The sequence below is a fragment of the Calidris pugnax genome, unplaced genomic scaffold (assembly GCF_001431845.1).
Source record: "Calidris pugnax isolate Ruff unplaced genomic scaffold, ASM143184v1 scaffold183, whole genome shotgun sequence".
Classification (NCBI taxonomy): Eukaryota; Metazoa; Chordata; class Aves; order Charadriiformes; family Scolopacidae; genus Calidris; species Calidris pugnax.
In genome coordinates this window covers 387464-409371 of record NW_015090930.1, presented here as the reverse complement: position 1 = coordinate 409371, position 21908 = coordinate 387464, and the positions used below count along the sequence as shown (strand labels likewise).

General features: G+C 36.8%; 1 protein-coding gene across 4 annotated transcripts in view; it reads left to right on the top strand.

Annotated features, from left to right (window-relative positions):
- GAS2 (growth arrest specific 2) overlaps window positions 1-21908 on the top strand; it is a 94449-nt gene that overhangs the window by 26409 nt on the left and 46132 nt on the right. For all 4 annotated transcript variants that reach the window (XM_014951631.1, XM_014951634.1, XM_014951633.1 and 1 more), the window contains exons 4-5: window positions 11318-11459; window positions 21587-21650. In XM_014951631.1, coding sequence (XP_014807117.1) covers window positions 11318-11459; window positions 21587-21650 — 206 coding nt within the window. The remainder of the gene's footprint in view (window positions 1-11317; window positions 11460-21586; window positions 21651-21908) is intronic.

Genomic DNA, 21908 nt, shown 5'->3' with positions numbered 1-21908 from the left:
AAATACAGTGTTCGGTGAGCTTGATGCCTTGAGTCTGTCTGCCCAGTGCAAAGAGTCCTCAGCTACAGCAGAGCCATGGTCAGGTGCTCTCTCTAAGTTATGAAACTGACTCTCCAGTAGAGAATTGCATGAATGTGGTCAGGCTGTGAACAGATTCTTTGTGGTCTGGGGCAGCAATTTGCTTGTGTGCACACTTGTACTTTCTGGAGACTTTTGTTTTGCAGTGAAAACTTGTGGAACCAATTCCTAATTGTGTATAATATAGATATGGCCTTCAGTTATACTTGGGTGGAAAAAAAAAAGTACAGCATCGTCTTTTTGTGTATTAATCTTCATAGTGGCAGGCTGATGTGGATATGAGAGGAAAAGAATAATCTTGCAAAATGACTCACAAGTGCTAATCCATCTGGAAGGAATCATTTCCCCCAGACTGTAAAGCTGTTTGTTAGAGAATTCCTTGTACCTTTCTCAGACATGTCAATAGCTTGCTGAGATCATGTTCAACTAGATTGCTACCAGGTTTCTTGCAGATACTCTAAGATTTGCCTGCAACAGGTCATGTGGGCAAACCCTATATGTCTCGGCAAATAATCCTTACAACTAAGACTCCTCTGCTTGCAGGAGGATTGCATGGTAGGGTAGAGTTCTGTTTCTCACCCCAGACCATAAGAAGAGATTTTTGAACAAACTTGGGACATTCTGTGGTTTTCTGCCTGGCACCTTCCTGGTGAAGACATTGAAGAATTTTTAATAAGCTTTTAGGTGCAGTTGAAGCCATGTGCTGTGGTGGGGGCAGAGCTACATAAGCCTGGAAGGAGCACTGAGACATGGTGTCCCTCCAGATTGTAATTCACACTGATACTTCTTGTCCTTGGGAAAGCAGGGTTTGTACCTTCATTTGACTGGTGCACGTTTTATGTCAGTGTGAACTGGCCTTGCTCTTATCAGTGCACCGGAGGGAGGGATTCTCCTGCATACCCCTCCCTCCTCTATTATTTGACATGGCAGAAATAATCAGAATCTGCATCTCAAGGCAGTTGCCATGGAAATGCAGTCCAGGTTTAAGCCTGTTAGATCTTGCTTTGGAAATATCCTCATGATTCAGACTGTAAATCAGGTCAAGAGGAGAACCAAACTTTGATTTCTAATAATATTATTTAACTGGAAGACATCTCAAGATTTTTTAATTAGCATTGGGTTTGTATGTCATAGTAATACTAAGACACTTCATAAAATTTGTATTTAAAACTGGAAGCTTTCACTGCATTTTTACTACTACTTCAGTCCAGGTATTGCAAAAAGAGTTGGCGTATTTTTTGAGAGAGAGATAGAAATGGCCATTTTTAGATTTGCTGGATTTTGCCTTTTATGTGAAATGCATTCTAACAATCCTATTATTTATTTTGTTAAGTGTTTAAAGCAAACTGTAAAAATCTTTGTAACAGATCTTTCTGTGGGGCTTTTTATTTAGATTATTAGGAATAGTCTGGAACAGTAAATGTAAAATTAGGGACTTGAATGAAAATTAGCGTATGTTTTTAAAAACTTGCAAAAAATATTTTAGACCAGCTATCTTCAGCTTAATTGTGCAATTCTAAGGTCAAACTTAGTGTTAGTGGTTTTTAGGGAATAATGAATAAGTAAGAACTATGGAATTTGGTCGATTTACCAAAAGCAAGTCTTGAACTTGGAACTAATAAGCCAAAATTTCTGAAACAATGGCAATAATGAATATACAACCATAAGCGATGATTGCAATGCAGGAGAAAGCACAATTTATGGCATGGACACCAATTTAATAGATATCATAATTATGTCTAATTTGTTTATTTAATTAAACATGTATTCCCACTTGGGCTCGTATATGTAAATTGGCCCCAAATGCTTCAAGTATACAGTAAAGCTTTGTTCACAACTTTAGAGGCTGATTTAAGGCTGGTTTGGAAATTTGGCTGTATAGATTAACATTCCAACATGTTTTTCAAATCATGGACATTTTTAAATTCTACGCCAGCTTAGAATTCCCAGGGCTCTAGCAGTTTCCTTGTGGTTTCTAATTGGAAAACTCACAGAAAAATCAGATTCTTTATCAGAAAGGCAAAGATGCAATTTTCTTAAAAATGAACACACAGGGCTTTGGAGAACCAGACCTACCTGCAGTGAGCTACAAGTGAAATTCTTTCTGAATATTTTCAGCATCTACATATAGATTGTATCTTTGTTAAACATCTGGAAATGCAAAAAGGGAACAGATAAAGCATCTGAAATAATTCTGTCTTCCTTTAGGCTGCACAGACCTTTATCACAGTCTTCCTTGACACTTGGCTCGTGTTAGGTAAAGCACCATTTGGAACTAATCTTACAGAAAGGGCTGGGGACCCCCAACCTCGCCTTGCACTTGAAAAAGTCACAAAGTGTGAGATTGATCATGGAGAGCAAAACAGGAGGAAAAGGAAGAAGAGGCATGACTGGCATACAGCAGTATACCCCGTGTTATAATTATTGCATCAAGGAATTTGAATGGCTTCTTTCATTTCAGACTGCCAGGGAAAGGTTATCCACTATAATTCCATAGATCAAAGAAATATTTGAACTGGATTACACTACACTGAAAGTGAAATTATGGAAACATCTTTCAATATGAAATTTTAGAACCTACAATGGGTTTTGATGGACTTCAGCTCTTCTGACTGAAATTTTCTAAGCATTGTCCTTAGCTTGGGTTCTTCTGGAATGACTAAGGGGAAAAAGTGATTTTGAAATTTCTGAGAATAAAATGAGTTGTTTTTGCCAAAATTTAATATTTTTCATATTTAATTTTATTTTGAGAGAATCATATCCCTTTCAAGAATGTGATGTTTGATAAGACACGATCTTAATAAGATGCTTTTTGAAATGTGTCCTATGAGAAGCCTCTCAGATTTTACCAGTTTATATCTCACAGAAAAATTGCTGCTTATGCACATAGTTGCTGTGTTCATGTTCAGGTCCTGCTGTGTGACAATGAAATAGCCAAAACCAACTTACTCAAATGCAATCCTCCTGCTTCTCTCATTAAATTACAATATAAATCAGGGAGATTCAGAAACTAGGATTCTTCAGCTATGTTAATCCAGCTCTGACTTCTGTGGTTGTGGTAGGGAAAAAGCTCATAATCACGTATCAAAGAGAAGGTGTCATTGTCCTCTGAAAAAAGCAACTGTGAGAATTGCCCCATTCTTTCCTAACTGAATATTTCTAAGAAACCTATTATGAAATGCCACCTTCAAAAATCTGCAGTGAAATGTACAGAGCATTTATTGAATAGGACTGAACTACAGAATCCCAGGCTTTGTCCTTTGGTTTGTTTTGAGGAACACTGCAAAGAGAGTTCTTTGTTATGACTTACCTTAGTGTCTCTGTCTTAGTTTCCCATTTTATAAAATTTTAATAAACTTCTATTCTTTTTTTTTTTATTATTTTTTTTATTTTACTTTGATTGTAGTCTGTCTAATGCTATTATAGCATTAGAAAAAGAACAACCAACCTTTGATTTTTGCATTTGGCCTGCTGGCATGTTCAGATTGTAGTTAAGTAGAAGTAATGGCTTTCAATTCATGGTGCGTACATGCCTGGAGCTTGTAAATGACTTCTACAAGATCTCTGAAAGACTGCTAATAAAAGTGAACTTGACAGTTGGCATAGATATGTTATACAGCTAGATGTCCAGAAATTTGGAAAGTCAATTTATGGACCTCCCCAAGACTTCAGACTATAGTGACTTAATCCCATCCTCAATTACACAAATTGAGCAAGCAGGAATAGGGTCTGGCATCTGTTTAAATGGGCTTTTTGTTGTCAGATTCCATTAGTTGTGGCTCACCTGCTCACCAATGAACGGTTCCTGCTTGTTGGTCTCTGTGTTATCCAGCTGCCTGATAGCCAGCCTCTCACAGGTGGCCTTCTGATTCAGTCACAACTCGTCCCACAGGTTTCCTCCTTTAGTTTCTCTTTCCAGACATTTTCAGGTAATTCAGTTGCTGAGTATCAGTTGAATCTTAAAAGAATTTCAACACGTGTCATATTTTATTGATGCTTTTGCTTTCAGTTAAACAGATGTCACTTATTCTGGCAAACATTGTGATTTTACTTCCGTATGTTGAAATGGACATGTCCCTTGACTGCATTTAAATTAGTTATTAGCCAAATAATCACATGTACTTAAGCTGGTGAATGAAACTTCTGCCTTGCCAATTTGTGACATTATTTACTTCTGGATATCCCAGTTGTCTGGTGCGTTGTTGTGACTTGAATCATCTCTAGTATTCCTTGGCTTTCTAACACACTGCTAGAAGTAGAAGTTGCAGTGTTTCTGTTAAATTAGTTTTTCACTAACCTCATCTCTTTTGGAACGATAACCAATGTTTTCATCTTTTGCTGTGTGACCAGTAAACTGTGTCTTTGGGCACTCAGAGGAACAAAATCATGAACAAAATCTTAACTTTAAAAGCTATATTGTTGTTCAATTTAAGCTTATTCTCCCATCTATGCTTACTCTTGAGAAGTTAAAACTAATGCTACGTGGAAGAAGTGGGAGAATGTGTTCTACTTTGACGCTAATAGCATAGCTAAACCATTCACTTAGTTTTGTATTTATTTAACATTGTAGACTGTATGTTGATATAGAGCCTTGATGAAGTTAATTATTTTTATTGGCATATCGTAAATCTGTTAGGTATTCCAAAGCGATCACAAATGCTTTCTTAGAATCTAGGAAGTTGATAATGAGTGATTTTTGGCTTTTGATGATCTGTGCAATGATTACGTAGGGTAAAAATCTGGTCAACACATGAACTTTAAACATGAAATCCAACCTGCTATTCCGTTAAAATGTCATCTCTCTACAGTACTTAATATGACAGTGTAAAGACTGTATTTCACTGCAGGACAGTGTTTTGCCAATTGTTAAGTGAATTGCTTAGGGATGCTTGCTTTGTTGTAAGTGCAATGTCATTTTTCATTAATCTGGAAGCTGTTCCTGGTTTCGTGTCTGTTGCAAAGTTTGGCAATTTTCATTGGTATCTCCTAAGCCTTCAAAATTTCCATGTGAGTTTTTGGTTTTTAAATTTTCCTGGATTTTAACTTTTCATGCAGCTTTGGGAGGGTTAGGGGGGATTATATTTTTTCATAGGTTTTATTTTTTGCATTGGGAAATGCTTCATTTCAAATTCTCCATATGCATTTCCATATTCAGAGTTCCTTCTATCCATTTTTTTGTATGCATTTAGCACATTTTTTAGATCATTGGTCTTCTTACTATATTTGGAAAGTGTAGGGGGAAAACAAAACTGGACCCACCTTGACAAGGAGTAGTTATTTTACCTTATATGTATTACAGTTTCATTTATTTAATGTCTAGTTCATAATTGTTAATATTTCAAAGCTATTTGCTAAACCTGAATTTTAGCGCTGCAAAGCAGCCTAAGGTAAGCTTAATTTTAGTTTGCTGAAGTGAGCATCTGGGACAGTAATTCTGTGTTTTTTAAATGGGATCTGAAACATTTTAGTTTTGAGTTCCTAAAGAATTTAGAATAGCAACTGGATACGTGATGGTTGGTTGGGGTATTGTCAATCTATGGTGAGGGGAATTGTAACAGCTCAATAAGAATAAGTTCTTGCAGCAATGAGCTTCTGTTCACTTACGTTTAACAAATTAGTAAACGACAAGGAGAAAAAGCGTATTTACAGAGAAGATTGTGGCAGAATTTCTACATTCTATTCCCTGCTCTAAAGAGCTAATTCAGATTTTAGAAGGGGAAGGAGATTTTTTCTGAGAACACCTGAGCAAAATGAAGGAAGAACTTAGGAAGGAAAAGAATAGCTCTGCTGCCAGTAGCAAAGTTAAAGGCAAATTGTAAAAAATTCTGCAATAGATGCATGTTCTATCTAGCTGATATACTCAAATTTCAGTATGAATTTATGCTTATGTAACACTAAATAATTTTGTGAGAGACACCACTGCAGTCTCCATAATTTCCACCCCCCTCCCTCCTTTTTGGTTAATGTAGGTCATCAGGTGATAAAATCAATTTTTTCCTATGAGTGCCTAGCTAATTGTAACCCTCTTCCATAACTAAAAAAATTGCTGGACTTGTTCCTTTTATTCAAGTGCAAGTGACAGCTCAAAAAAATTGTGAAATCATCTACTCAAAGAGCGGGGTATGATTAGGAATTAGAAGGTGGCTCAAGCCTGTAAAAAAAAAAAAAAAAAAAAAAAAAACCAAAAAAAAAAACCCCCACCAAAAAGGGGGGTTTAATAAAAAAAAAAAAAAAAATCAAAAAAAAAAAACCCCACCAAAAAGGGGGGTTTAACGTGTATTTGTGGACCCTCATTTTGGAAAAACAGTATAAAAAAAAATACTTTTTTCCATGTGATTTCAGAGCATTGGTGTAAGAGAGTCCCTTTTGGGTTTAGAAGTGAACCTGACAGCATTTTTCCAGGATTGCATCATATGTTTCACTCACACTTTCACATCCTGCATTAAACCACATGCATGCACATCAACAAGACAAGATTGTAAAAGGAGTGTAACTGGGGAACTGTTTTCATGATATTTGATAGGAGTAATTGCGGCCACTGCTGTTTCAAAGCAACTGCGGTTATACTATACTATGTCAACAAAAGTCACTTTTTGCCATATGGAAACCTAATTACTTCAGAATGATCTGTTAGAAAGCACTTTTGAGATAGTCAGGCCATTTATACAAATCAGTAAAAAATATTGGTGCATGAAACCTTTCTTAAATAAGACCTTTCATGTGTTAGAGGTTGAACATTACTGTGATAGTTTTGGAAATATTAAAAAAAAGTAAACTTCTATTTAAAAGGTGGTAGGGAAATTTATTAGGTGATAAGAAAATGCGTATTTCCCTATGATTTCTGTGGTAAAACCTGATTGTGCTATTGTTGAATGGAGAGGAGAATTTTTGCTGCTCTGTTCAGCAAGACCCTAATATTGTGGGAAATGGGATGAAATATATTATGGTACATTTTAGTGAGATCATGTGATACCAGGGATATATATCTGTATAGTATTTGTTCCATAAAATGGCTTAAAGCTTTCTTCTTATTATTTTTTCATTCAATGATGTAGGTTTTTTCCCTTCTGTAGTTCAGGCATGCCTTGTTTTTACATTTGGGTATTTATTACTTCTGAGTTGTTTCGGGCACCTGTTTATCAGACCTTTTTTCTGTCACTATGAAACTAGAGAATGTCACAAGTTTAATTAGTTAAGTGTGATAGTTCTGTACCTAGGCTCATTATTTGCTGTCAGTAGGTGTTACTTCAAAAATCTACTTCTAAAAGACACTGTAATCCTTATAGCTGTAAAAGAAATGTTGCAAGCTCCATGAATGGCTGAGTTTCACTGTGAAGCCGGGTTGACTGATGTGTTTAAATGTCTGTCTCAGATGTCAAGGCGTAGAAGCGTAATTTATGGACAGTCTGTTACGTACATGAAGTTTTAGATGGTTTATTTGCTGACTCTAACTGCACGGATTTCTCACACGTAAACCATCTGTTCTGAATTTCTGTTCTTGAAAGCGTTTCTCTATTCAGTCGTTACGTTCTACCTCAATCAGAAGACATAAAATATTTAGAACCAGATTTACTGATGTGTTGTTAGTACTGGGGAGCAGCAGCGACACAGGGGAAAGCTAGAATTCTCTGCGTCCCTGCCAGGCCTTGCAATGCCTTCCCAGCACTCCTTTACAAGAAAGGCCATGTAGGTTCTCCTGGCCATCTCCTCACTTCTAGCTGCTTTTGTGCTGCTGAGGGCATCTGTGCCAAGGAGCAGCTCCTGCTGTCCAGGACCAGTGCTTTGGACTTGCTCATGCCCTCTGGGCTTAGGGCCGAGCAGAGCAGATTGGTTGTACCCACGCTGGGTCCAAGTTTCCTCTGGTTGCCAGATGGCAGCCACCAGCCATATAGCATATTTCTGGTGGTGGCTTCTTTTCTTTTTGTGTTTTTTTTTCTCTAGTTCAAATTTCCTGAAATAATATGAGGGTTGTATCACAGACATCCAGAAGTTGTTTAATACCTTTAGCGTGAGGTAAAAGAATATAGGCTGGCTACTGGGCAATGTGGCAGGACAAAGTAGTTTAAAGGCACAGAATTGTCTGGGCTGGAGTTGGAGAACTGCATGGAAGGAAACAAACCTGGTATGATTTCACCTGTAATGCCCTTCCGAGCTCTCCCTGGGATTATTATTATCTCCTCCTTCCTCAGAGAAGACTTGCTGGTTTTCTGCAAAGGAAAGCCTGAGAGCAAAGTAAGGTATAGGCACTGTGGAAAATCCAGAGATGAGAACTGGGAGGTGACACGATTTGACACTGCAGGGCTGCTTTCAGACAAAATATAACTTTAAATAATATAAATAGCTTTATCTCCTTTCCATGCTCTCTGCAGTAGCTTACACTCAAGTCTGCAAGTGCCAGGAATACTGGGGCTGACTTCTTGTCATCTTGTTCGTGTCACAGTGCTGCTAATCCATTATAAGGTCATCCAGGATTTGTGCTTTTAATTGGACGTAGTAATTAAAAAATTCTAAAGAGTTTAGTTTTGTCAGATATGATTCCTTTTTATGTTAACCTGTTAACTCAAGTCAGTTCAACATCCGTACATCACTTCAGATGCTCTAGTCCAAGGTATTATGGGAAAAGAATTTAATTCAGTTTGATTTTAATGGTGTTAAACCAATGTGTAGCTGCTGGTAATTTGGTTCTGTGAGAATACGATCAAGCCTGTTGTGCGTACAGTGGATTTTTTTAATGTAATCAGATTAAGATACAGTGCTATGAAATGGCGTCTCTTGGAATCTACTGACAAGTTAGAGTTGATTACAAACTAGCTACATATTTCTGAAGATAATTGATTCCACTGAAATACTGAGAAACAGAGAATAGTTGCTGTCAGGACATGAGGGAACCATGTCTCTTAAAACTGTTACTCCTCGTCCTGTCATTCTATTCTCTGATAAAGAGTCCCTCCCCAGCTTTCATGTGGGCCCCCTTTAGGTACTAGAAGGGGCTATAAGGTCTCCCCGGAGCCTTCTCTTCTCCAGGCTGAACAATCCTGACTCTCTTAGTTTGTCTTCATAGGAGAGGTCTCCAGCCCTCTGGCCCTCCTCTGGACTCGCTCCAACAGGTCTATGTTCTCATGCTGGGGGTCCCAGAGCTGGACACAGCACTGCAGGTGGGATCGCACCAGAGCGGAGTAGAGGGCTAGAATCACCTCCCTTGACCTTCTGGCCACTCTGCTTTTGATGCAGCCCAGGATGCAGGTGGCTTTCTGAGCTACAAACGCACATTGTCAGCTTTTGTTGAGCTTCTCATTGACCAGCACCCTTAAGTGCTTCTCCTCAGAGCTGCTCTCTATTCATTCTCTGCCCAATCTGTATTTGTTTGGGATTGCCATGACCCAGGATGCAGGACCTTGCCCTTGGCCTGGTTGAACTTCATGAGGTTCACACAAGCCCACCTCTCAAGCCTGTCAAGGTCCCCCTGAATGGCATCCCTTCCCTCCAGCATGTTGGCCGCTCCGCACAGCTTTGTGTTAGCAAAGTTGCTGAGGGTACACTCAATCCCACTGTCCATGTCACTGACAAAGACGTTAAACAGCACCGATCCTAATACTGATCCCTGAGGAATGCCTCTCGTCACTGGTCTCCACTTGCACATCAAGCCATTGACCACAACTCTTTGAGTGAGATTAATATTTCCTTGTAAATATTTTGAAACATAAGCATATTTTTTGCAAAGCAAGGAAATTTAAGAAAGTGAAATTGGAATAAGGACCATGGGTGAATGAGAGCTAGAAGGTGATCTGAAGAATTGGTCTAGGCCCTTTGAAGGCGTTTATCTAAGACAATTGATAAACTCCCATTGACATATTGATGAAATAAGTAGAGTAGTTTTTGCCCTTCTGGCCATTCTATTTGCAGTTTATTTGGTTTATCAGGTATATAGAGGGTGAGTAGTTCTGTGTGTATATATATATATATATTGCAATTACATTTTTGATATCGTAGCTCTAATATTTTCTAAACTGTCTTTAAATGCTGGCATTAGTATTCTATCACCAGCTGTTGTAAGGATAAGTCTATTCTAGTGTCGTCTTTTCCCTCCCAACATTTCTTCCGTGATTTTCTCTATGATTTGGAGATTTTTAAAGTTATATGATAACATTTCATTCTTTCTTCATTTTGCCATGGACAATGGCTATTTTTCATTTGAGGAACAGAAATCTTAAATAAGAACTAAATGCTGATTTACATATATACTTTTTTTACTGTGTCTCAGTGAATGTCCCAATACAAGCAAAAAGCCTGCTGTGGTAGTTACCCTGGTTCAGATATTGATATGCTGTATCAGTGGCATCTCCTCTGATACTGAAATCCTGTAAATGAAGCTAGTCTGGTACAATGAGAGCCTGGCTGTGTTAGACCTTGATGTTGTAATTACTGCTAGATTACATTTTTGTGCTGTGGTCTTCCGTGTGTTGATAAATAGGAGACAGTGGTATTTCTAAAGCATTTACGGTCTTTGGTCCTCAAGACCTATTGCTTTACACTGTTATTGCCTCCTAACATTTTTTTTTTTATTATTATTTTTTTAAATTCTGTGCTGGACAAAACACTAAATCCCCAAATTGCAGTTGCTAATATTGCTAAAAAGTTGCTAATGCTTAATTAGCTCTGAACTTCGCATCGCTTAGGCAGCCACGATGCGCTTAATTAGCTCTGAACTTCGCATCGCTTAAGCAGCCACGATGCTTTTGAAAAGAGTCCTGGCTGTGTTAGACCTTGATGTTGTAATTACTGCTAGATTACATTTTTGTGCTGTGGTCTTCCGTGTGTTGATAAATAGGAGACAGTGGTATTTCTAAAGCATTTACGGTCTTTGGTCCTCAAGACCTATTGCTTTACACTGTTATTGCCTCCTAACATTTTTTTTTTTATTATTATTTTTTTAAATTCTGTGCTGGACAAAACACTAAATCCCCAAATTGCAGTTGCTAATATTGCTAAAAAGTTGCTAATGCTTAATTAGCTCTGAACTTCGCATCGCTTAGGCAGCCACGATGCTTTGTGGTTGACAACTTTGTGCCATTAAATTCACTTCTCGTTCTTCTTTGTCTGGAATTCTTTAATGGACAAGGAAATATGTTGGTGGCTCTGTGGTAATTCACCTATGCAAAACTTGCATATTGATTTCAGAATACTTAAGTACTGTGCTTGCAGTTATCATTTATCTAAACAGAGAACTTCTGTTTTTCAGACCTTACCAGTCCGGAAGATTCCATGCAAAGCCAATGCTCCTTCAGGGTCTTTTTTTGCACGGGACAACACAGCAAATTTCTTATCCTGGTGCAGAGATGTAGGAGTGGATGATACTTGCCTGTTTGAGTCAGAAGGTTTGGGTATGTATTTGTTTATATCGTAGTTGGTAATTTTACATACCTTTTCTTTTGTGTCTTGGCTTGAAAGAGAGAATGGCTCTCTTAATAGATCCTGACTCCAAATCTGACCCGTGTCTGACTTAATTCTGCCACTTACCTGAAGTGTGAAAGTACAGATCACTTAAAATTAATTTAAGTCAATTTTAAGAGGAGCTTAAATGAGACCAAAGTCTTGCTATGATTTCTTGCATGCAGATGATTTTTTCAGCTACACATGCTTTTTTGATCACAGAGTGCCATTTCTTAGTTTGATGTATGAAGTGGTGCTCTTCTGTTTCAAGAGAGTAGGATACAAGTGCATGCTCAGTTTTGGCTGCAGACATTGAGCTATTTCTGCAGATTCAATGGGTTGCTCAGGACACAAGAAAATAAGAAATTTTCTCTGCATCCTATACTGACTTTTTTTTCCAGCTGATTCACTAGCGCTTTGAGCTGTTTCATCAAAAGAATTGAACCATGTAGGAAACCACTGTTCTAATAGCACATATTCTACATTATTTTAACTCTTCTCTCTTCAAAGGAAAACTTATGAATCTTACTCAAGAGCTTGTTTTAGCCAAATACCATGAAACGAAGAGGTTGAAATGTTTGTTGTCTGAACTCAGATAAAAGTATAAAGCAGTTGTGTTGATAGACAGCTCGCTTTCTATGGAAGATAGATGAATGCATTGTACTGAATCAAGAGGTGCCTTTGTTCTGTTGTTCAAAAGGTCTTCGCCCAGTTGAAGTTCTTATCTGTGTTGCAACTGATCTGTTCCCCTTCTTTTACAGTCATGCTCTTCTAGCACTACTATTTTGGAAGCGATTTTTTTTCATTTGTCTGTTCTTTTATCCTGTGAGGTTTTTTTAATTAAACTAAATTATTTTATATCCCCAGGAAAAAATGCTTGGCAGAGAAAAAATTAGTGTCACAAATGAGACAAATAGTAAGGAGGATATATCTATTGTCTCTGTTTTGTTAATTAAATCCTCAACATGAAATTTTTATTGGACATGGTAAATCACATGGAAGATGAACAATAATTGTATTTCCAAAGATTTGAAACAATTGAGAAGTTGGACACTATGAAGAAATTTGCAAACACAAAAAAGAAAGGAGACGTAGACCTCCCAGTGTCCGAGAGGAGCAGAAGAACCTGTGGTTAATCCAATGCTTAAATGAATTTAGACTTTGTACTGCTGTGGTAAACACAGCAGTTCACCATTGTTCCAATAATAGGTTAACTGTGTAATCGAGGGCATGTTTATAAGGACTTTTCTTGTGCATTGTTAAAAAAAAAATAACAAAACAGATCTTGTTTAGCGATGGAATTGGCATAGCTGAAATACCAACATTCCCTACATAACTTAGTTTTTACATATACATGTATTTTGCCCGCCACAGTATAACACTGAGTGAAAACACACCTGGAAAGCTGATGTTCAGGATGACCTCCCCTCTTGGAAAAGTGAAGTGAAATATACCCAGGTACACAGTGCACAAACCAGATATGTCTGTATTGGATTTTTTTGATTAGTGACTAATTTTTCTTCTTTTATTGAAAACTAGGTTCTGTTTTTTTCCTTCTCTGGGTGTTACTGTTTATTGATGCACATCTTGAAAGGACATACGGTGCTGGAAACAGGATGAGGACTTGATAATATTTTGACCTATTTTTCTGAACTTGAGGGTGAGGTAGCGATCATGCCATTTCTAAAAAAAGATAAAAATAGAAGCTGCTATTCTCCCTCGGTTTGAACTAGAACTCTTAACATTTTTTGTTACATTTGAGGTATTTCTAATGCATTAGAAATAACAATGAATCATAACAGTTGCCAATCTAAAACTCTTATGTTCCTCTTTCTCCCACAAATCACTTCTTCACTGCATAAGAAATAAAAATTCAGCAAAAGTAAGTAATATCAAAGGTTCTCTTCAAAGTGGTGAGAAATATGTGTGAATGACATCTAAGTGTTTGCACTATCTCATGGAAGTCTGCTGTATTTTTAATGATAAATTATTGCCATGAAATGATGGTTCTAGAAGTAACTGGCTTTTATGTTTTCTGGTGGTTTTTCCCCATGGCTAATAAACTGTATTGATATGTAAATAGCTGTGATAAAGCAACTATTCCCTACCTTGAGAAACCTTACTACGTTAATGTTCTTAATTTACTTGATTTTTATCCTTCTTTTTTATTATTCTGCCTGCCTTATTTTATGTAAATACTGTATTATTTAATTAGATGCACATAGTGATATTTTCTTCATGCTATTGTATCATATAAAATATTCCTGAGGCTTTACTTCACACAGATTTCTATTCTAATATTGTAAGAGTAATTTTTAAGATTAATCCTACTGAAACCGATGATGGATTTATGATATTACTGATCTAAAAAAAAAAAGCTTGAAGTCTATTCAGAAATGAGCAAAATTAGATACATGCTAGCTAAGAAATTATTACTTGCTACTATTTCTATTTACTTAAAAATACATTCTCAGCCTGATGAGTTCTGCAGTCTTTGAAATCATGCAAGTGTAATTGCACACCAGTGCATCCAACACTCCCACTTTTTTAGCACTGAGATTGAAGCCACATGAAGGTGTGGAGCTGTGGGATGGAACTGTGTCCTACAGACACTGTAGCAGATAACTGCAGTCCACACCCAAGGAGATTGCAGGCGAGTTAATATTAATGGGAATATTAAGTGTTCCTAGAAGTTTGGTTCTGCAAAGTGTTAACATTCTAGGGATGATCCAGATGAGAAAGTGAGTAGACCCACTCATGTCACTTCTGTGTCCTTGTTCATCACTTGTGGACTGATTTAATTATTTAAAGTTAAGTATGGGTTCAACTGCTTTGCTGGATTTGGGCTGTCCAGCTGAGCTAAACAAGAAAACAATCAAAATCTTTCTTCAAAATAAATAGAAGGAAAAAAAGTGGTCTTTTGTTATGGTGGTAGATATGATTATGCCTTCCAGTCCATAGAGTTACTTTAAAGATCCTTGAAAGAGATCAGTACTTCAAAGTTTGAAAACAACACACTTGTAGTGCTAACTTGTGGTTAGTAGTCTGCAATATGATGCATTTTGTCCTGCTGAATATGATGATGCTTTAACATAGTTTAAAATACAAACAAATTGGAAATATAGTTTTCTGTAAAGATTTATAATACAACCAGATCTGACTGGTAGCAATCGATACGTATTTTGCCCTTTGCACTGATCTCAATGCAGAGACACGGGAGTAAAGTCTCAGCGTTAATGCCTCTGCAAAGAAAAGGTGGATCCTGTGCCTGTTTAGTGAGCTGCAGGAAAAAACACTAACATCTGTAACAAATATAGCAACATGCTATGCAGGACTTTGTGTGCTTCCTGCACTCATTGACCAATTTGGCATGCTTTTCTTAATTGTTATTTTTATAGTTTGTGTATTTAAAGAAGAAGAAATTCTTTTTATTGATACAAAAAACTATGATCTGAAGTTCAAACTTTCATCATCTGGGCAAATCTTGAGACATACTTAGAATGGGGTTCTTAGCTATATCAGAGTTGAAAATTTGTTTCATATCTTGGACCTGGAACATAACGAGCTAACTCCTTTCAATCTAAGAGAAGTAATTCTGCTTGTAACTCCTCTGTTCCCATGATAGGTATATTTTGCAAGTTCCCCTTTGTAGGTTTTAGGGCAGCAGATCCACATAGCTATGGTAGTTCAACTTGTAAAAGCATTCTTGATGGAGATATTTGTAATTAGGGTGCTCAAGCCTGAAGAGTGCAATATTTGAAGAAAACTCTGCTTGGCCAAATAGTAGGAATGGTAAGAATTTCTATGATTTGCTTTAGTTAAGTGAACTTAAAGCATACGTTATGAACTCTTTGTTGGTAATGAAGTGTTGTTGGATGCTTATAGGATTTGGAACCAATGAATATTCTGCACCTCTCCTATGATAAAGACTCCACCCGACAAGAAAAGGGTTTGCAACCGAGTGTGCCAGCATGCTAATGTGTGTTGTTTGTTTGGGGAGTTGCTGGATGATACTGCTGTATTGATGTTTTGTGCTTGTATATTCTGTAACTGTGCGTGTGTACACACAATATATGACATGGACTTCTTTTGATGCAACTTACTGGTTATAGAGTTTAATGGACAGGTTCCCTAAGCAAAGGCATCTGGCGTTTCAGTGGAAATAATTAGACTTAAACACAAAAACCTCCAATCTCTAATCTAATATGGTGTTTTTTAAGGTTTTTTTTAAAAAAAAACAACACCCAACGCTCAAATGTTGATTGCTTAAAACATTTTATGCATGGGTTAAATGATTTTTTTAATTTTCTAATATATCTGATTTCATGTTACAAGACAGAAGTACATTTTCACTGTTCTTTCGCAGTGACACATTTACAGCTTTTAAGTGTGTTAAATTTTGCATGTAGTTGCATCATAATAAGGCTTTGTCTCGTGTTTCACAACATTTTACTAAACAACTCATACTGTTTTTGAATATGTCTCCTTATGAGGACTATAAAAGCATCCTGGACACTGTGTTATTACCATGGGATTAACATCTTAAATTATTGAATTCCAGTAAATTATCAGTGCTTAGATGATCTCTATATTCATTCTAGATGAATTCTTTACTATCCATAGATTTACTGTGTCTGAAACATTAGTTGTGTTGAGACTCCCATACATGATAGTGCTGAAATGGGGAATTGGGGAGCACAGCTCCTTGCTTTAAGAATGTCCTAGTATAGCTCTTCCATGCAGAAGCAAGGGATATGTTTGGGATAAGTTGAACAGAGTAAGTGTTGTCAAAGCAGTGTTAAAAAAGAAAAAAAAGACTACTGTGGGATCAGAAGTATTAAAGAAGAAAGTGAAAGACAATAGGAAGAAGGATCAAAGGATCAACCTGTTGAAAAACCTTCCCTAAACGTGTGTGAATTCAGAAGGCACTCGGACGCCTGTGGTAAAAAATACTGAACTCCTTCAGAAAAATCTCTTTGTTTCTAGTGAGCTAAAAATGCTTTAAAAGCAGAAATCATATTCACTTTTTTGATTCAGCTATGCCTGAGGTCCCTAAAAGTTTACGTTTAAAATTAAAACTGCCTCCACTAGTAATGGCTTAGAAAAATGTTAAAAGCCAAGGCTTGAAACTTGGCAGGGAGGTGTAAGAAGTTTGTTCCTGTATCGTGGTTGGGCATTCTGCTAATTTAATGGGAAAAAAAATAAAAACAAGCAAAAAAAAACCCAAACCAAACCACTCACGTTTCTTATTGTGAACACTCTAATTTTAAATGTGCTCAGCAGACACATGGTCTCCATGTGCAGGGTACATTCTGTAGCCTCACAACCCCAGGGGCTGATCAGCGGTGAAAGCAGAGGCTGTTCCTCCTCTGCTTCTCCTGGAAACATCTAGGCACTGGGGAAGGAGGTGGTGAAGGCTGCAGGAATGTGATGGACAGTAGGTAGGAAAACAAACAAACAAAAAAAGTACAAAGAAGGAGAACAAGGGATGAGTGATCAAGAGAAGGGAGCCCTCTATGTAAAAGGAGAAAGGGGCAGCAACAAGGTGGAAGCAGTGTGGAGAAAGAAGTTATAGCCAAAGAGGAAGAGGGAGAAAAGCTGGCTAGGAGCTGAAAAGGAAGGATTGTTAAAAAAGATGGCTGGAAGTAGCTTGAAAAGATGCAGGCAATGAGGACAGCAGATAAGAAGGATTTGAAATTAATGAGATGGAAAGCAAAAAGGTATGTCACTGTCAGGACACATGAAATAAACTGGACTTGTGTACACTATTTCTAAATCTTCACATTGGTCTCTTGTCAAGCAAAATAACCAGTAAGATTCTCTGGCAAGGTGGATATTTCCATTTATCTTTGCAGTAGATCTGTGTAGGGTACATGTCTTCTACATTTACAAATTGCTACTTGTTTATAGTCGCCTACTCAGACAGTTCACCTTGCTAAGGTTTGATAGGGGAGGACTGGCCAGTGATTCTCCAGGAATATTGTTTTCTTCTATATATGAAAGTGAAAAATTACAGGAAATTGCATACAAAAATGTATTAATGCTGCAAAGTGAAGTACTTGGGCTATAATTATGGCTGGCTATACTCCATTAGTTAAGTCATTTAACTGCTATGATACACCTATCAACTTGTCATGTGGTCATGGGCCATTTTTCCCTGAAAAGAGCTGTGTTATCTTTAGGATGGACCTTGCTCTGCCAATATCTTGGTATCGTATAGTTCATGAAGTGAAAGAAACTTTTGCTATGTTATTTTCTCCTCACATGCCTCATTTGTTGCAAAGATCTGAAGGTGTTTGGAGAGTGGTGTAAGATGCTATTTTGATGTTGCTACTGAATGGCATTGGAAGAAGTGACTATGTTGGAACTATGTGATAAAGACATGCAGCAGGAGGATCCATACCAGACCTTGCAATGGAATCACTAGTTGTGTTGGCTTTGATTTCATATAAAACGTAGGATTAGGAAACTCAACTGGAGATCAGGCAGGGATAGGTGTGCTTTTTTTCTATTTAATACCTATACCTTAATTCCATGTATAAGATGGGGATAATAACACTACTTACCTCATAGAAGCGTTAGAGAAATCTTTACTTTTGCTTTTTCTTTGAATTCTTCAGAGCATACAGCAGCGCTGTTGTGGAAATGAATTGTTGACTGTAGATTTTAAATGATGCGCAGTGAATTGTGTATATGGCTATAGATAGAATGAAGATGGTTTCTCAAATTATTTTTCCAGCTTCCAGTACTTACTATGTCTTACTGCATATAAATTGCTACAATTACAGAAAATGTGGTTCTTAGCAAATGTCTGTTTGCCATATCTGGAGATCTGGGATGAAGTAACTGGTCAGGTCAGAAAGTTGAGGTGGTGCCTATTACTGAAACGTAACTATTCTAGATTATCTTAAGTAATTCAGAGAATGGTGGCTGTAGTTCCCACTGGATACAACAGAATACCATCAGCACGGGTGTTGCATTTCAACCTGAGCTCGTTAGCCAATCCCCTCAGAATGAATTGTTTGTAGTCGTCAATGATTACTTATTGCCAGATATATATGTGTGCAATTACATGTTTATAAAACTGTTTACATGTATGTAGTGTAGTTAGCCAGGAACCACAGTACGGTCAGAATGTAAATGTGAATTTAAATTGCAGTACAGTGAGAATTTAAATGAGGATTATGAGGACTTATACAGATTTTCTGTTTTAGTGGAATACTTAATTTAAATAATGAAAGAAGTGATTTTGATGCTATGTAGTGCCTTTGAAAGAGTTTTTGCCATCTCTTCTATCTGATCTTGAAGTGGTTCAAAAATATTAACTCAACTTCTATAAGTAAAATCTAAAAAAGGAAGTGTAAGAAACGTTTCTTTTTCTGTACTCTAGGTAGAAAAAAGCCTAAGGTAGCGCTTTTTTTTGTGTAAAAGCTTAGGAGCAGCCTTTTGAAAATGACTGTAATCACTTATTTTGGAATAGCATGAGACAAAAAGTATCTCAAAATAAGTAATAAGAAATGAAGGCACTTAAAAGTGCTATTTGTTCCAAAAGACAATGGTCTGATTTGCTTGTTTAAAGTTGTACTGAATGTTTGGGACCAAGATAGGTATGGAAATGTAATCTTGTCTCTCTGGCTTTTGCTCTAAGTCTTGACCATTTTCTTGTGAGGTGGTAGCCCACTATGGGGGATAAAAAAATAAAAAGAAAATTTTGGTTTGAGAATCTAAATTATTTCCAGTGGGCATTGCAGTGTACAAAATAATATTTGTTTGTCTCTGAAGTTCCTGAATATGTATGCTGGTATAGTCCTCAGGAATGCTAACATTTTCTTGTTAGAAGCACTGTGTCACCATCTTATCAGATGACCAGATATTTGTTTTTGTGGTTGGTTATTGCCTGCACAGCTCTTCATCCTCTAACAATGATTTCACTGTGTCACATTGTTCGATGTGAAATGCATGAAACGTCTAGATTATGTTGGGTCAGATTTGCTAAAGGACTTTGAATTTTGGTTGAGCAGAGGAGCTTTAAGCATTGATAGAAAAACATTTTACTTTTCTTAATCAAATCCTCTTCCAATTTTATTTGCAGATCTTTTTGCACATAATGTTACTTGAGCCTCTGTTTTCCTCCTGCTTTCCAAAAGTTATTCAGATGTCTACACGTGTGAATTGCAGTTAAGAGATATTAGACTCCCTTTGTGTATTCCCAAACCAGATTATTCCATTTTGATTTTGGAGGATGCCTTATTTCTTTAAATCAGGTTTTATTTTGGGGCAGTCCCAACTGGTTTAGAACTGAAGCAACAGAATATGTTTCTGGAGTCATGAATGTAACACTTTAAAAATACTGATTATTAGTGAAGGTTAAATGTTTCATAAAATCACTGTGTTGCAGCAAGGAAGAATATTGAGATACTGAATACTGAATGTCCAAGTCCGCATCTTGTTATTCAGATTATAAAGACAGCCGAAGGATTAAAAAATACTTGTTCTAGAGCAGTGCCATTTTAGTTTTCACGCTCTGCAGTTTTCACTTCTGGAAATATATTTGGATGAGATTAGAGGAGAAGAATGCATACATCTCAAAGTGCTACAGATAGTAAATGATACCTAGTAAAAGTCATTGAGATGAGCGTTCAACTCGTACAACTTGCTATACTTTTATTCAAGTCAGTGGACCTGGAAGTTGAAGTTGTAGAAGTGGAAGATCTGCCCCAGCAGGCATTAGTTTTTAGAGATGTGTAAGTGTGTGGATTCTTATTCCTGAGTCTTATATGTACAACGCAGGACAAAGCAATTGCTTTTTTTAACTAGACATTAAAATATCTTTTTCAGGTATGGTATTTTCTTTCTTCATGTATTTGAGTTAGGTGAGTCTCTAGACAACCAAAATGTTTATACAGCAGATGTTTTGACCGTAACTCATTCTAAACAAATCAATTTTGTTGTTGTTTATATTTTTCTGATTTACACAAATATTCACACAAGAATTTGGTGGTGTCAATTCAATCTAAAGTATAAGGTAAAAATCTTTTGATGGTTGTGGAAGTTTCTAAACTGATAAAACTAATAAGCTAATAAAACCTGAGTTTTATCCACAACATGAGGATTTTACTGCAATAGGTATTTCTGGAGAGAAGATGGCAATGCATTCATAATTCCTTATATCTTTTTTCATCTTTTTTCCTTTCTTCTTTTTGGACTTTTGGGGAGTAGATTATGCAAACAGCCACAGGCCTATCCTCATCTATTGATTTTGATTTTGCTTATATATTTTGCTGTACTCTCTACAGAAAATTACCTGTCTAAATTGTGGGGAAAAAAGAAAGAATTGCCTTGGATTGTGGTGGTGTTTCTTAATGAGAAGTTCATGCTGTGTTGCAGCTGGTTCTGAAGCTTCAAAACTACAGGTCTTGTGTGGAATTCAGGCATGAAAACTTGCATATATGTGTGGATATATACAGAAGAAAAGTTTTTTTTGTTTGGTTGAGATTTTTTTCTATGATGAGCTGAAATCCTGAAGTTTTCTAGTTTCATATTTGCTTTAAGAGTAAATGTATAGCAAATTCAGGACCAAATTTTTAATGAGATACCTCTTTGCTAGTACAATTTTGTTATTTTTGTGATTTAAATAAGTTAAGGAAAATAGTGATCTAATGGATAGGAATTCTCTTAGTTTGTGGAAAGAAAAGCATAACTCTAATATTATTAATTTATTTTTGACGTTCTACTAGTTTAGTGTTCTGGCAGAGCTCTTGATTATTTTTAAATAGTTATGAACTGCTTGCAGGTTACCAAATAGCCCATATAATTACTCAGTGATTTAGATTTAGAATGGTATTTTCAAAGGAGCTAAAGGATAACTAAATGGGAGTTTCCTTAATCATCTGCACTCTGAGAACCACTCCTCAATCCCATCCTTTTTATTTCAGTAAACTCCACTGCAAGCCAAATAAAACCAGGTTTTATCTGAGTCAAGATTTAGAGATGTGGATGATTAGGTTCCATTCATCACTAAGATCTTTAAAATAGCTTTTATTTATAAATGTTTTCTGTCTTCATTTTGCTTTTCCAGTTCTCCACAAGCAGCCAAGAGAAGTATGCCTTTGTTTGCTGGAACTCGGAAGGATTGCAGCAAGGTAGGTGAAAATATTTGAAGAATGCAGAAATATTTACATTTTTGACAGCAGAGGCTATTGAGAGACTTACCAAATCAGCACATCTCAAGGTAATTTTTACGCTCATTAGGTTCAAGGAGAATGCTTGGCTTGATGTCACTCAAGAATATCTTGTGGGCTGTTGATAACAAATACAATAAAATCTCTGTACCCTCACCTCAATGGAGGTATTTGTTGGCTATCCTCATATTAGGAAGGGGGAAGAGTTGATAATTTTCT